The 15,262-nt window shown below is 39.9% G+C and overlaps 1 protein-coding gene across 3 annotated transcripts in view; it reads left to right on the top strand.

Moving 5' to 3' along the window:
• tln2b (talin 2b) overlaps window positions 1–9,252 on the top strand; it is an 80,484-nt gene extending 71,232 nt beyond the window's left edge. For 2 of the 3 annotated variants that reach the window (XR_011915796.1, XR_011915795.1), the window contains 3 exons: window positions 270–377; window positions 1,799–3,163; window positions 5,132–5,217. Coding sequence is in view for 1 of the 3 variants with exons in the window: in XM_072385865.1 (XP_072241966.1) it covers window positions 270–377; window positions 1,799–1,904; window positions 2,605–2,610; window positions 3,039–3,163; window positions 5,129–5,254; window positions 5,348–5,410; window positions 5,539–5,721; window positions 5,804–5,929; window positions 7,056–7,184 (972 nt within the window). In the remaining 2 variants the exon portion in view is untranslated. Of the gene's footprint in view, window positions 1–269; window positions 378–1,798; window positions 3,164–5,128; window positions 5,255–5,347; window positions 5,411–5,538; window positions 5,722–5,803; window positions 5,930–7,055 lie in introns of those variants that run through there. The other variant, XM_072385865.1, reaches the window with a different exon arrangement.
• Window positions 9,253–15,262: the final 6,010 nt, after the last annotated feature.

Raw genomic sequence — 15,262 nt, 5'->3', positions numbered from 1 at the left:
GCTCACCTGCAGAGCACCTGGAACAAGACAAAAAACAGATGGGTGTTTGGGCTTTTTTTTTTAACTATTTAGTTTTAAAAAGTTTGGAGTTATTTCTAATTTTTGCTCAGATTATTCACACATCACCATGTTTTACACTTTAAAGGTTCTATTTGACCTTGCCTGGTACATTTTTACTTTGATGGAGGTACCCGTGTTAAAAAAATTCCAATGGAATAGTCTTAATGTACTTTTTTTAAAATGTCCTTTTCAACATTGAAACTTTACAGCAAGCAGCACACCATCCTGAAGTAGGCAAAGAATTAAGAAGTAAGGCCCTGCAGTTTGGCTCCGAGTGTACGACCGGATACATCAACCTTCTGGAGCAAGTGCTGCAGGTTGGAATGATGCGATCATGTGCCTCATACATAAATGATGGAAGTGATTTATGTCTGTTCGCTTGTGGTTCAGCTTTTAGTTATGTTGCGGAGACATATTTGTGTGTATATCTCTTGTTATGGAAGAATGGATGGGTGATCTTTACGAGTCGAAGGTGAAGTTAACCAGGTCTAATGTACAAAATGATTCCCTCTTATGCTTGACAACACTTCTGTGGCTTTCTGCACTCAGCTTGGTACTGCATTAACTGCAGCACGACCTCCCATTGATAACTGAAGGGGGTCTGATGGCATCATCTGCAGAATATTTTAAATTTGCTTGTCCACAGTCTGTCAGCGTGTGAGTAGAATAGAGTTAATGTCTTACGCCACAGTGTACAAACATGAAAAAAATGGATTTGATTCTTGTGCAAATTGTTAAATACATTTCCAGTTTTATCAGCAAATTTTGCTCCATTTTGTGTGTTTAAACAGCGGATTGTGGGCACTTTCTCAGTGGTCGAGTACAGTAACAGAGAAACCAAACACAAAAAAAATCAATTTGCAACTCAAACATTTTGGAGGGGCGTTCAAAATTTTCTTGAAAGTAAGTTACTGCTGGCTTCAGCAAGTCAATTATTAATTTTCCTGCAGTAACGTGTGATTTCACAAGGTTTGAAACACGTGGGAACATAATATAATGCTCTTCCAGTGTTGTATCCTCTTTGCTTTCTGATTAATCTTTTAGACTGACACTGCTTTTGGGTCGTTGGAGGCTCATAAAACCCTGCCAGTTCATGTCATTGGTTTTATTATGAGTTTTGTGATGTACTGGAGTACATTACAGTAGAGTTTCTTAGATTTTTGGCAAAACTGAAAATGTAAAAGCATGATGTTTTGCAGAGCTGTCGTACTGGATTGTGTTAGATTTCAAAGCATTTTGAAAAAAGAGAGCTAATAAGTTTTGATATCATACAGAGTCAGAAAAGCTGAAACAGTCATAGTTTGAATATCATCCCACAACAATTACCATATTGCTGTATTTTTTTCAGCTGTGAAGGAATAAGAAATAGCCTCTTTTTTACATAACTCCAACTCTAACCTGTATTTACAAAGATCTTCTGCAGTGTTTTCTTTATAATGTAGTTCTTTCATGCTAGGATTTTGTAATTATTATATGATACGACTATATCAATATTGCACAGGATCAAAATTTGTTTGCAAGACGGGGAATTTTCAGTGCAAATTTTAGTATATTGATTTTAGTGGTGCCGTGAATTTTGTGTAAATCGTCACAAGGCCTTTTTTTTTAAGAAAATCCATGACATGTCCTTGGAGGGTTAGGTGAGTCAGCATGGAGTGACTCTTTCATTTGTTGTATATGTGTGTGCATGTGTCTGTACATGTGTACATATGACCATGTTGTGCTCTTGTGTTTTCAGGTGCTGCAGAGACCCTTACCGGAGCAGAAGCAGCAGCTGGCTCTGCACTCGAAGCATGTAGCAGCGTGCGTGACAGAGCTCGTCCAGACAGCTGAGGCCATGAAAGGCGAGGCCACACGCACACACACAAGCAAATGTTAGACTTGACCATTTTTGGCGACTCGTGACAACATTCTGACCAATGTCGTGATTTAATTAATCATGTAACATATACTCTTTTATATTTTAGGATGCATACATTTTATGGAACATTCTGTGGATTTTGATTTGCAAATTATTTTTTCGGAGGTCCAGCAGTGGTAAAACTAGCGGAGGTGAAATTGCGTAATACATCGAGCTTGAAACAGGGGGAGATTCCCAGCAGGACATAACCCAATTTGATCAAATAAAAAAAATAAAAAAGACATCACAGGATTGGGCAGATGTTGGAGATTATTCAAAGGAGCCCTAATCCTCTTGTGCGTGAATAACATTATAGCACTAGTGAGTCAAGCCACTAAACCTGTGTGCATTACTAATAAAGATGGGTCATGAAAATCACTTTGGAATATTGAAATCGCAGCATAATGTGATTGCTGTGCAAAGTGTTCTGAATGACGCTCTGTAGGATGGCTAGAACACAAACACACAACAGTGTTTTCTCTAGATGCTGCAGTACTGCATCTGACAGGAGTAATAGATTGTGTTTGGATGAGAATTAGATTTCATTGTATAGCCTGAGACACAGCAGGGCTATCCACTTCACCTCTCTAATGTCCCATGTGCTCTCTCTTTCTCTCTCCTCTCTTCTTTCTTTGCTGCCTCAGATGGAGGTAAGTGGGATATGGTCTGTTTTGTTCCCCCAGATCCCCTTTCATCAGAGTCAGATGGGGGGGGGTAGAGCGCATTTCCCCTGTGATCAACATAATCTATAAAAACATCATCCCATCTGCTTGACCCAGCTGTCCCCAAACAGCTTTGTTTTATGGACATTGAAAAACCTATAAAAATGACAAGTATTCATCAAATGTGCTTGTCATCTAACTTAAGTTAGTCTCACTTGACTTAAAGCATCACACTGCGAACAATTATCTGCGATGTTTTATCTGTACCATCTGTCTGAAGTCATGCAGGAAAAGAGCTGCTGTTTGCGGTAAAATCAGAACTGCGTTACATTAAATAAAATGTTATCACCAGCATATTTTTACTGCTGTTTATTGTGTGACTCATCTGGTAATCAATATCTGCTGTTGATCTCCAGGATCAGAGTGTGTAGACCCCGAGGACCCCACCGTCATCGCCGAGACCGAGCTGCTCGGAGCGGCAGCATCCATTGAAGCTGCAGCCAAGAAACTGGAGCAGCTCAAGCCCAGGGCCAAGCCCAAGGTAAAAAGTGCCTCACTCAACCCTTCCCGCCCACGTAAACCCACACACAGCTCTCTGCCATTAATCAGCCGGGAGTCGATGTGGGGCGTAGGTAGAAAAAGGTGACACTGACTTTGAAGCGGAGTCATCTTTTTCAGTAACTGAGCTGCTGGTGTGATATCATGAAAGGAGAGAATGTTTCTCTGCTACATTCAGTGTGTTGACTCAGAAAGCAGGTCCAGTGAGCTGACTTACAAAACTTTCTTCAAAGATAGTCCTGGACATTATTTTGAGTTGCAGTGCCAGGAGATGCAATTACACAGCTGGGTCGTCAAGCTTATGTTGGACTGAGCTCAAATGTGCGATGAACTGTTGTGACCCTTTGTGAACAAGAGGCTCTCTTACTTAGTCAACTTATTTCCTTTGTTTTATTGAGGTGCTCCTCATTTCTAAACTGAGCTGAGAAATGATTTACTGTGCCTCCTTACACTTTAATGCATAATGCACATAAATAAGATGGGTGATAGATGTGTGTGGCACAGCTTTTGGACAGTAAAGGTACTTTTGTGTTACTCTCTTTGCACTAAAGGGGTTGTCTTCGTGGAGTGCGCTGCATGAGTGTGTTGTTTGTTTATCTATCTCTGGAGACTGGATTGTTGTGGTCTTGTGTCTCAAACCCTTTTCCTCCCTTTTCTGTGTTTTTTTTTCTGTAAATGTGGCTATCAGTTCAACCTTATGTCTGGGTGATATGAAAGTGCATATATTCAGGCTGCCCCAATTTTAATAAAGATCGCATAAAGCTCTGTCTCATACTATAATTCCCCAGCCACAGACTGCATTTAGGAGGACTTTTCTGTTTATGAAAGGGGATTAGTGGGTCAAAGGCTTTTTGTCTTTTAGATGTCAATGGCTCCCCCTAGTGTTCAAACAAGAGCCAAGCCTTTCAGTTTTTCACTTACTGAACATGCATGATATCCCCAATATTTACTATCTAGAAGTTATTCTGTGCACCCAAAGTTTGCCATGTAGAGGACAGAATGAAATCCAAAAAAAAAGTGCCTGACCAAGTTCGTCATTCAACATTTTATTTTTAATCTAATGATCCTTATATTGAACAACTGCAGAGCACTACATATAATTTTTCAAAGTTATGATAAAGTCCTGGTGTTAGTTTATTTTTGCAGAGACACACAAGCAGAAGATAAATCTAATAGAGAAACATATTCTGTAATTTTAATGGCACAAGCCCACACATTTAAACAAGTGTTTAGGTTTTATTTCTTTTTTCTACACCAGTCCGGATTGTTCTTCTTCCTTTTTACTTCCTCTTCTCTGTACCCCCTCATCCCTACCACCCTATGAGGGGAAAATGCTCTCCTGCTCCCAGCATGCTTCCTTGCCCCCCAACCCCCAAGCCATTGTAGACCCGGAAGCCTTCTCTGCAGGGCTCTGTCTGATATGTTTGATATATTAGGTTGTTATTCAGTCCAACTATATATCAAACATATTCCTACAGTGTCCCGCCCTGTCTCCAGCCACGTGTGCCTTATGTGTTTATGGAGGTCTGTGGTCAATCACATGCTGTTGACTGCTGTTGCAGAGATGGCCTTTGTTAAATGTCCCTGAACTGTTGCTCCCTGATTCTCATACCACTCTTTAGTTCATGTGTGGGAAATTAACTATTTTATCCACAAGCTGCTCTGCCGTCACTTAGAATTGATCATTTTCAGTATTGCTTTAAGTGACAGATAAAACTGAACCTGAATGGTGATCCTGTATCATAGGGACTGTGATAACTGTCGAGGACAGTGAGCTCTCGCCCTCCATGATTTTTTTAGGAAGCTTTGTGTCACATTCTGCAGTCAAAAAGTTGTACTAAAAGCAATCTGCTCACTGAACAAATATATATTTTAGTATTTCCTCCCGGCTTGCGTTTGTAGTGATTGGTCATTCTAAGACTAAGCTAATATTTGGTTTTCCCTCCAGCAGGCAGATGAGACGCTGGATTTTGAGGAGCAGATCTTAGAAGCAGCAAAGTCCATCGCTGCAGCAACTAGTGCTCTTGTAAAATCTGCATCCGCAGCTCAAAGAGAGCTGGTGGCACAAGGCAAGGTAAGTCTGCGCATACTCAGCCACTTAGACATGTACATAGACTATTAATAATGCAACACAATGTTTATATATTCTACCCATAATCTACCTAAGGTGGGATCCAATCTTGCCAATGCGGTAGACGATGGCCAGTGGTCACAAGGTCTTATATCAGCTGTAAGTTGTTTTTTTTTTTTCTTGTAATTACCTTATCAACTTGTCATCCTAAAGGCAAATAGAAATGAATAAAATGTACATTGAAAATAATAAATTCAGTCTAAGAGCATGTGTGACTTTGACTGTAGGCACGTATGGTAGCGGCAGCCACCAGTAACCTTTGTGAGGCAGCTAATGCCTCAGTGCAGGGCCACGCCAGTGAGGAGAAGCTCATCTCTTCAGCCAAGCAGGTTGCAGCCTCCACAGCTCAGCTGCTGGTAGCCTGCAAGGTGAAGGCAGACCATGATTCTGAAGCCATGAGGAGACTACAGGTAATGCTGAAACACAGCTTTAATCCATCCACGGAAACATATGGATCCTGTGCATGTTAATTTTGGGAATGTCTTTCTCAAGGCTGCTGGCAACGCTGTGAAGCGAGCCTCAGACAACCTCGTCAAGGCAGCTCAGAAAGCGGCGTTTGACAAGAACGAGGATGACAGTGTCGTGGTAAAGACTAAATTTGTCGGAGGCATAGCTCAGGTGAGGCACAATCTTGGAAAAATCTTTGACTGAAATCCTCACTGTGTGTTTTGCCTCTTCCATTGACTGTTACCGGGTGTTTTCGTGTCTCTCTGATACATCGAAATGCCACAGTTGTTTCTCTGAAATTGTGATGAGCTCCTGCAGTTGAACAGCCCATCAGATCCATTTCAAAGCTGTTTACCAGGTTTGTTAGACACCCTCAGCTGCAAAATATCACATTGCTTGACGATTTTTCTGCGGCTTTCTGTCAAAGCAGAGAAATTGCTTCCTTTTCATCTTTGAAAAAAAGGAAAAGGAAAACAATTCTAACAGATGAGTGTTTTCTTTTTCTTTTTAATCTTGACTGGGCTTCTATCTCAGTGGTGCAACCCAGCTGGGATTCAGCTTGTCACTTTCCATCTTGCCGGTGACACTGTTACATTGTGGGGAGCCTGGTACTCCACCTCAGACTGTGTTTGACATTTTAACATACGTGGATAAAGAATTTTTCAAAAAAATGTTTTTTCTCCAATGCCAGTCTGTACTTCGTAATGTTTTTCAAGTATCACTATCCTTACCTCTTTTCCACCAGCTACTAATTGGCTAAATGACAATATAAGAATTTTCGTTATTTCTCTTTCTCTGTACGGATGATAGGAATCTCACAATACAGTAAGAAGTTGTTGAAAGTAACCTTGCTATTAAAGTCTTAAATGTCAGTATTGTTTATAATATTTGAGATCATTTTGTGTTTTTTGTCTCAAAAGACATCGTGTTAATGGGAAATTCTCCTTCTTTCAACATGCATCAAAAGAATTATCTTTTCATTTTAGTACACAGTAAGCTACAATGTTTGAGCAGAGACAAAGCCAACCAGTAAGTCCCATGTTTTGTAGGTTAAAATATGATTTTGATAAACAGCTCACTCCTAAGCTTGCAGTTTTGGTATTGAACTTTGCGTAAATAAAATTCCTCTTGACGTCCTCTGACCAGCAGAAGGCTGAGGAGAGAGATCTGAGGTGCTACAGTCGGACATAGTTCTGCCGGTTACCTAAACCTAACAAGCCGTGCGCATGTAAGCTAAGAGGCTTGATTTGGTATTGTGGAGGGGGCAGTTTCTGTTAGTTGCTCTCTATCTCCTCAGATCATTGCGGCCCAGGAGGAGATGCTGAGGAAGGAGCGGGAGCTGGAGGAAGCTCGGAAGAAGCTGGCTCAGATCCGACAGCAGCAATATAAGTTCCTGCCCAGCGAGCTGAGGGAGGACGAGGGCTGATTAAGTGAGCAGACAGGATGTGCGCTGGTGTGCCGATGAGACCCTCTTGTCAGGTGGAGATGTTGCCATGTGGGAGAAGTGCTATCGGCTGCTTTACTCCCACATAACCAATGACTATACAGCACTTGAAACAGGCCTGTTTGGTGAGAAAAACAAGTGCCTGTGCTCTTTAGTGTATTTGTGTGAGTGTAAGTGGGTGTGTGGTGTATGTATGTATTTGTAAGTGGATGGCATTGACATGAAGAAGGCTATTATGAGCAAACCAAGACAGCTGGATTCATTTCCATGGTAGATTTATCTTTGCTTTGTGAGTGTTAGTGCATCATGAGCATTACTGACTGTTACAATCACGAATCAAAGATGTTCTAAATGCAGAAATCCTCTACAACCACTGAATGTTCTGTACCTGTTGGGAGTTTGGGAGCAAAATAGGAATGAACAGATGATAGTTTTACAACTACGGGTTCATAGCTTGTGTGTTAACTGTAAAAAGTCCTCAAAGGATGAGTTAAAAAAAATGGCAGTGTCTCATTTCACCACTGACTTGCATGCACCATAATCTCCACACATATCAATGAAGCTACTAACCAATAGAGTAGTGTAGAATGGAAAGGCGCTTGTATTTTACTGAAGATGTGAACCTGGAGTTTGCAGTTAAACCTACAAAATTTTAAAAGTCATGGATTCTGATTAAATAAGTTGTTTAGCTTGATGCCAAACACAGAGGGGGTTGTGGCTGGAGTAAAGGAAATAACATCATTGACTGACACTCACTATAAAGATGTTTATTATCAGTTATTTTTACACGTTCTTATAAAGCAGACGGGTGTAATGTCAGCTATTCAGAAAATTATTGTCTAAATGTGACCAAAAATATCCTGCTGCTTGTATGTTATGTCATTTAAAGTAACCCCACCAGTTCCTCCCACAGAATACACAGAGCTGTGTAAGGTTGTGTTCGGTATGTTTACATTATCTATCATGTTTTTTTTCTCTTGACTTGATGGATAAGTTCCTCCACTATTTACACTGGCCAAATTTTGTTTCAGTGCCCACTGTGCTGTACGCAAACACACTCGTATACAGATGTTCTCCGAGAGTCACTGCCCTGTCGATGTAAAATCTTTCCACTTTAGACTTTATGTCTATGGCAATATGTTACACTGAATATTCAAGCAAGATTATAATGAGATTCTGCGCTGTTATTGGTTAAAAAAATTAGTTGCGTGTAACGATGCTGAGCTTCGGGCTCTTTAATGAAATGAGCATACATTATGCTCTGTATTTGCTCACATTTTTTGCACTGAAGATGACAAATTGGAGCTTCCATTACAATATGTGAAAAGTTCTCAGAACAAACAAGAAGGAAATAGCTTCATGCTCTGATTGAGGAAACTCATTCAATTTTGTTTTTCCCTTGACTGCATTGTAGTATACAACTCATCTTCTCAATCTGTTCATGCCAGTGTCTGGTCTGCATTGTGTACTAGTGCCTTACTTGAGCCTGCCCTGCGAGCAGCTGAATATCAGGCTGGGTGGGAGCCTGAGCCTTGTCCTCTCTGGATCTGAACATTATGCCAGTTTAATCGGGGTCTTAATAACAAGTCCTTTGCCATACAGTATAATGCCTTGGCTGGTGGCCTACCTGCCGACAATGTTATAATGCTGATATAAAGGGCATCTATGGATACTTTAAGTTTTAGAGACTAACACTAGACTGCATTCGATGAGCATGTGGCAATTTGTGTCTGAAGTCCAGAAATTGTTTAAATTCGTTATGCCAAGTCCCTATTAAATGTTGAACTGAGTAACTTCTTTGTTTCATTGTCCAACCAATATAAAAAAAAAAATTTTTTTTTGTGTAAATGTAAGAATTACCTTAAGATATAGTGTCTGACCAATTTGTCCGAGTATTAACGGAAATAGAATAAGAGTTAAATGCTCTGTTATTAATAGATGTCGTGCTTTCTTTAACAGACTGCAATAGTTTTCATTTGATGCTGTATGTAAAATATTTATCTGGTCACAAAGGTATTTTTTGTATTCACCAAAAAATAAAGACTTTCAAATGAGCAGGAATATTGAGATTATTTTGTCCTTTTTTATTACGTTAAGGTGATTAAAGTTGTCCATCTTTCTAATTACCTGCAGTGTTGAATATGACTACTTGACTCGCCCATACTCGACAAACCCTGCCCTATAACATTCACTCAGCTAATGTATAGGCAGTAAAGGCAGTCAAAGTATTTTTATGCCACTTGAAGTAACAAATTTTGAAAGTTTTGAACCACATAAACTGCCAAAAGACACTTTTACTAAGTAACTGAACAAAAATCGTACTGCATTCTTGCCAGTAGATGTCAGCATTGTCATTTATTGCTCAGTCAGGGGGTCAGTGGACCTTTTGGAAGAATGTTTTAGAGGAAGGATCGACTAAAGTTGCCAGACCAAATATGGACATTGTGGATGCACTTTTTTTTTTCTCTTGCTTTGCAGACCAGACCTTGAAATATGCAGAAAACCCCATTTTGATGTTATGTCCATGAATGAGAGTTCACATTATTTTGGTTCTCAGGGGTTACTTTAAACAGCTAAATCAGTTGAGAATTAGCCCCATGTCTATAACTTCTTAGTCTAAAAGGGGGTCAAACAGGGCTGAACTTTTCCTTACTACAACGCTTATTTTTGCAAATACTCTCGATGTGCCAGCAGCATATTGTTACTGATTGAAAAAGGGATGGTAAGAGATAGCCAGCACAAATACCCTGTGGTTCTAATGAAGACCATATTTGGTTGTTTGAGTGTTCTGGTCTCGTGCAAGGCCAGGCTACACAGTGGGGAGGGGAAACTGAAGCCATGTGTGTTAAGAGCGAGTACCCATTTACTCCTAACCCCTTACTCTTTCTCCTCTGTCTCCTCCTTCAGTCCTGGCCAGAGACCAACAGGATGTTTGTCTATTTAACTTTGGCATTTGAATGGAGTAATGAAAATCTCCGGAGATTTAGGAGATAATGCGGAACCATGGTCTCGGTCTAGGTCTTAATTTATTGTCCAATTAGTATTTCATAGTAATTAGAGAAACGCCCTGTGGCTTCGAAAAAAAAAAAGACACTGAATTGACAGCATTATTTAAAAAGGGTTTAATTTTCAGAAGAAAGTGAAACAAACAATAAGGATCACCTGTATTCTCAAGCTATCCCTCTGTTCACCTCATCAGCCTTTAATCTAGTTCTTAAACCCTGGGGTGTTTAAAAAACATTGTACATACAATGTACATTTCTTGTATTTTGGCAAGAAATGTACATTTCAAAATTACATGAAAATAATGACGACATGTAAAATATTTGATAAAAAACATGTTATCCATCTTTATTTACAAGTTGCCAAGGTAGAGTTCAGAGCAGGACCCAGACAAAAAAATCCTGAGAGCAAGCAGGTGAGGACACAAAAGGAACTTTAGTACTGAGCAAATAAAAAGTGCAGTATGGGCAGGGAATCCAATAAAAATACAAGTGACAGATGAAGACAGCCATGGACAGAGCAGAGCAACTATAGGAGCTGGTTGAGTGATCGCCTTCGACCCAAAAGTTGGTTGTGCAATCCCCTGTGTGTCTATGGCACAGTGGACAAGATCACATCCCAAACTGTCACCAGTATGTTAACAGGTGTGCGGCCGTCTCTCTCCCCCCTAGCCTGTCTCTCTCTCTGCTGTCCTGTCCATTAAAGGCAAAGAAAATGCCTAAAAAAAATCATTTTCAATAAAAAAATTTAAAAAGTCTGTTCGAAATACATTTGTTTGTTGTTTTGTCATTATCAGGGCTTAGATCACAGCCCTGCACTTATATGTTTCCGGCTCTGTTTCACGCTCAGGTCCTGAGAAATCAAGCCAAATGATACTGGGTCAGCTCTCCACTCTAATCATTTTAAAAGTTTTCAGTGACAGGTGTGTTACTGTATGCCTGTGGGGGAAAAGAAGTGAAAATATGACTTGTGCTAAGAACAGCCTCAGTCCACCAGTGAGGAAATATACAGTAGCTAGTTGTTATAGAGACTTCAGTGTGAATAGGTTTTTAATTTCCCCTTTAGTGAATGCCTTTAACAGCTATGTTAAAAATAAAACCTAGTATGGCTAAACCTATTGGGTTTTTGGGGTTTTTGGGATGGGCCAATTTCTCTCACTATTCTGTGGTTGTTGTACACAGACAGTAATTTAACTTTTTTTAGGTTCATTATTTGGACAATGACAGGGATGTTTTCCTCTGCTCTTAGTGGATCATCTCCAGTCACATCTGCTATTATGGATATCATAATATCCCCTTGAAATTGTGCCACTGTGAAAATTTCCATATAGTAAAGCCCAATAAAGGTTTATCAGTTGTTCTGCAGCCGCCCCAAGCGAAGATGTTTTACCAAATGGCTCAAGCTGATAAAACAGTGGGAACTAGCATTAGGTGTGTGTGTGTGTGTGTGTTGACTGGCTGTTTGGCTTAACTCAGTTTTAAACAGAAGTCTCAGATGCTCCAGACCCAAAGATGGTATGGTACATTAAAGGAAGAAGGTACATAACAAACCGTTCTCTCCAGTTTTTTTTTTTCTCTGCAGCTTGCATCCTTTGATTGTTTGTTTCCCTTTGTGTGCTTTGGTTGTATTCTAGCATTTTACCACTCAACTCTGTTCAGGCCTTTATGACTGAGCCAACGGCGTTTGCCTTTATCCAGGCTCCCCTCAGTTGGACACTTTATGTTCCTACGCTGCTGCTGCTGTTAGTGTAGATGCAGTGGAGGACCTTTATTTAAACACATTTGGACTGTTTCTAAGAAAGGCCTAATAGAAGACACTCTGTGGGATATAGCAGACTATTACAGCATGGTTTCACCAAAGTGAGTGAGGTCACTGTGTTCGAAGATGCCTGTTGTTTAGACATGCTCACATACCACCCCTCTGCTTGCTGTGAAAAGCAGTGCTCCCTAACATAAACCTGGGAGACAGCAGCTGATGGATCTAAGAGAGATTTCTACTTAAGTCTTGAACACATGACTATTTTTGGTCATCAGCTGGGTTCTCCCAACACGTTGGCTGTATAACGTACGCTCTGTACACATTCTGATTTGTTGAGAGTAGTAGACAGAGCATAGCACTTGTGTGCTTTAAGAAGTTAAAATGGTTATTGTTCGTATAATGTTTTTCCACAGAGTTGATACTCAAGAAGTTACAGAAATATTGCTCTAAATGAAGTAGTGGCTTATTTCATTCATTCAGACAGAGACTGGAGGTATAGAAGATGTCTGAGATCTACTTAAGATTAGATTATGCCTTTTATAGAAAACTTGGTTTATTTTCTCCATGCTCAGGCCAGTCAGATGCCATAGCAGGGATGTTTTTCAGGTTCAGACAACAGGAAGTATCTCATATTCTGGCCCTGAACTGGAATCCACCATTTCCAAAAGATAACAGGAGGGTGGCAGTATTATTGGAAGTAAAATGTGAGTTAGTTGCAGTCACCGTCCTATGCTGAGCGACAGTATTTGCTGTCTATTTTACCCATGACGATACAGCAGCTCCTTTAGTCATCATGTAAAGAAGGCGCAGTATTTCTCAGTCAGCAATGACAGCAGGGCTATATTGGGACTGAGCTGAGACTCAAAACTTGGGTGCTAATTTTGGACCTCTCCAAAAGTAACTTAAGGAATATCCATTAAATACAATACCCTGACACCAAACATGTTCCTCCGAAGTCAGGTTCCTCCAAGCTGACTGAATTACTATTTTTTTTTATCCTCAGTTTTTCTCATGCCTGACATAGTGCTGGAAGGCGGCCGTAGAACAGAGGAACTGGCAGTTTTAGACTGTACTGCTGAATGGAACTGATCTGAAGGGTCTCCTGGGCTTTAAACTGTCTAGAATGAAATTCAATACTCATTCACCCAAGCCCCTCTGTCTTAATAAGGAAACTTTGCTTTACTCTTATTAGATAACAGGCCGAGAAAAAACGTTCTTGGCTCCATTTCTTCTCTCAGTCCTGTCGCCTCCCCACCCAGCATTAAAGCTGAATAAACACACACTCTACTTACTGGAACAGATTTTTCTCAACACTGACGCCAGATTTCATAAGATGATTTGGTGTGTGAATAACTGCAATGAACAATCCGTCTGATTGTATCCAAACTACTCAAACTATTATACGTGCACAGGCTATGGTTCCTTCTTCTGCTGTATGTGCTAGCTAATCACGTCTTACATTTTATATATATATTTTATTTATGTATCTGACAACTCTAGTCTTCTTCATGCTATTCTAAAAATAAAAATATGATGAACTTTAGAATAACATTATTCCGAAAAAATGTAAGGGCAATTTAATGCTGACTTTCAAAAAGCTGATTGGTTTGACCATAATCAAAATTACTTTAAAAAAGGCTGGCAATCTGTGTCCATTCCCTTTCCATGAGGACCTTCCTCGTTTTTTGAAAGTCAAGATTGGTGAGGAATTACTTTAACAAACAAGTATCTCAGCTATTTAAGAATATCATTAGACAGTTTAGAAAATATGGAGAACTTTGCATAGAATGCACAAAATTGGAAAAACAATACTGAAGGGCTATAATTTCAAGGCTCCAGGCTGCATAAAGTGAAAATCACTGCATGGGCTAAGTAACACTTAATTAAACTACTGACCGTGAACACAAGTTGTCACTGCAGCCACAAATTCTAAGATTTAAGAAAAAATAAAACATATATAACCAAGATCCAGGAATGCTGCCACCTCCTCCACACATGAGCTAATCTAAGATGGACTGCGGTGAAGTGGAAAACTGTCCTGTCGTCTGATGAATCCAACTTAAAACTATTTTTTTAATTCATGGAGACCCCGTCCTCTGGGTGAAAGAAGATAGGAGCCAACTTGCATGCTATCAGACCACAGCTCAAAAGCCTGTATCTGATTGGAAGGCTGTTTGCACACATGGTGTGTGGTAAAGCCACCAACGATACTGAATGAACGATACAACGATACTGGAGGGTTCAACTTGTTCAGTCTAAACAATACCAAACTACATTCTGCATGTACTACAAAAGCACTGCTGTGTGGTATAACAGTCCAGGTGCAAAACTCACCAGTCTGCAGTCCAGAGCCGTCACGTTGGAGAATTATGAAAGAAAAAAAGAACAACAACAAAAAAAGACTGACTTTAGCAGCTGCAATCCCACAGTAAACCAAGCAAAAACAGGAAAACATTTTAAATTTGAAACTACAGCAAAGACAGCAAGAAAACAAAAAAAAAGAAAAAGAAAGAAGGAAAAAACTAAATAAGCATTTATTTTCCAAAAACAATAGATTTTTTTAATGTAGTGTAAAAAAAAGGCAAATAATTTTCCTATTAGCATTTACATTTTACTAAACATCCCAACTACTGATCTGGGAATGCCGTTGCACATTTTGCTGATAACATCTCTTTTATTTCTCTTGCTTTGTTTTCAATGGACTTTTATTTCCAGTCGGTCTTTTTTATTTTTTTTATTTTGTTGAACTTAACTTTGAATATCTAATTTGCCACTGCCTTTTCCCGTTCTTTTCATGGGAGTTTCTTTAGGCAGCCTTTCAACATAATTACCTTGTTATCTTGGTGTAAATTGTTATCTCAGACATCCAAAGTCTCTGGGCAGGAACTAACCAGACCACACCAGCTGGATTTTTAATCATTCTCCCTTATATGCCCTCAGTTGTTCTATGACTGACTGTGGCACAACTATTTTATCTAAAACCCTTGCTGTGCGGTAAGTCTTAGCCTGACTAGGAAACTGGCGTAGCATTTGATCAAACACGGGGCTACAGACAGGCTTTGGTTAAAGAATGCAGGTGCCACAGAGCTGTGGGTTCCTGTGGCATTCCTCACTGCTGAGAGATGACTGTGACCCAGTCACAGTGAACATAGCCTGCAAACCCTCAAAAAGCCACTCAGAACCGCACTGGAATGTCTCATCACCATAGATTCTGGCACACACTTCATGTTATGGCTTTTCTTTAGCCAAGCTATGCTCAATTTGAAGTGTGTAACTCATAAACGCAATATGAACCCTCT

This window comes from Leuresthes tenuis, unplaced genomic scaffold, assembly GCF_036924035.1.
Source record: "Leuresthes tenuis unplaced genomic scaffold, fLeuTen1.0.hap1 SCAF_5, whole genome shotgun sequence".
Taxonomy (NCBI): domain Eukaryota; kingdom Metazoa; phylum Chordata; class Actinopteri; order Atheriniformes; family Atherinopsidae; genus Leuresthes; species Leuresthes tenuis.
The sequence above is the reverse complement of the archived record's forward strand: the minus strand, read 5'-3'. Positions and strand labels throughout refer to the sequence as shown.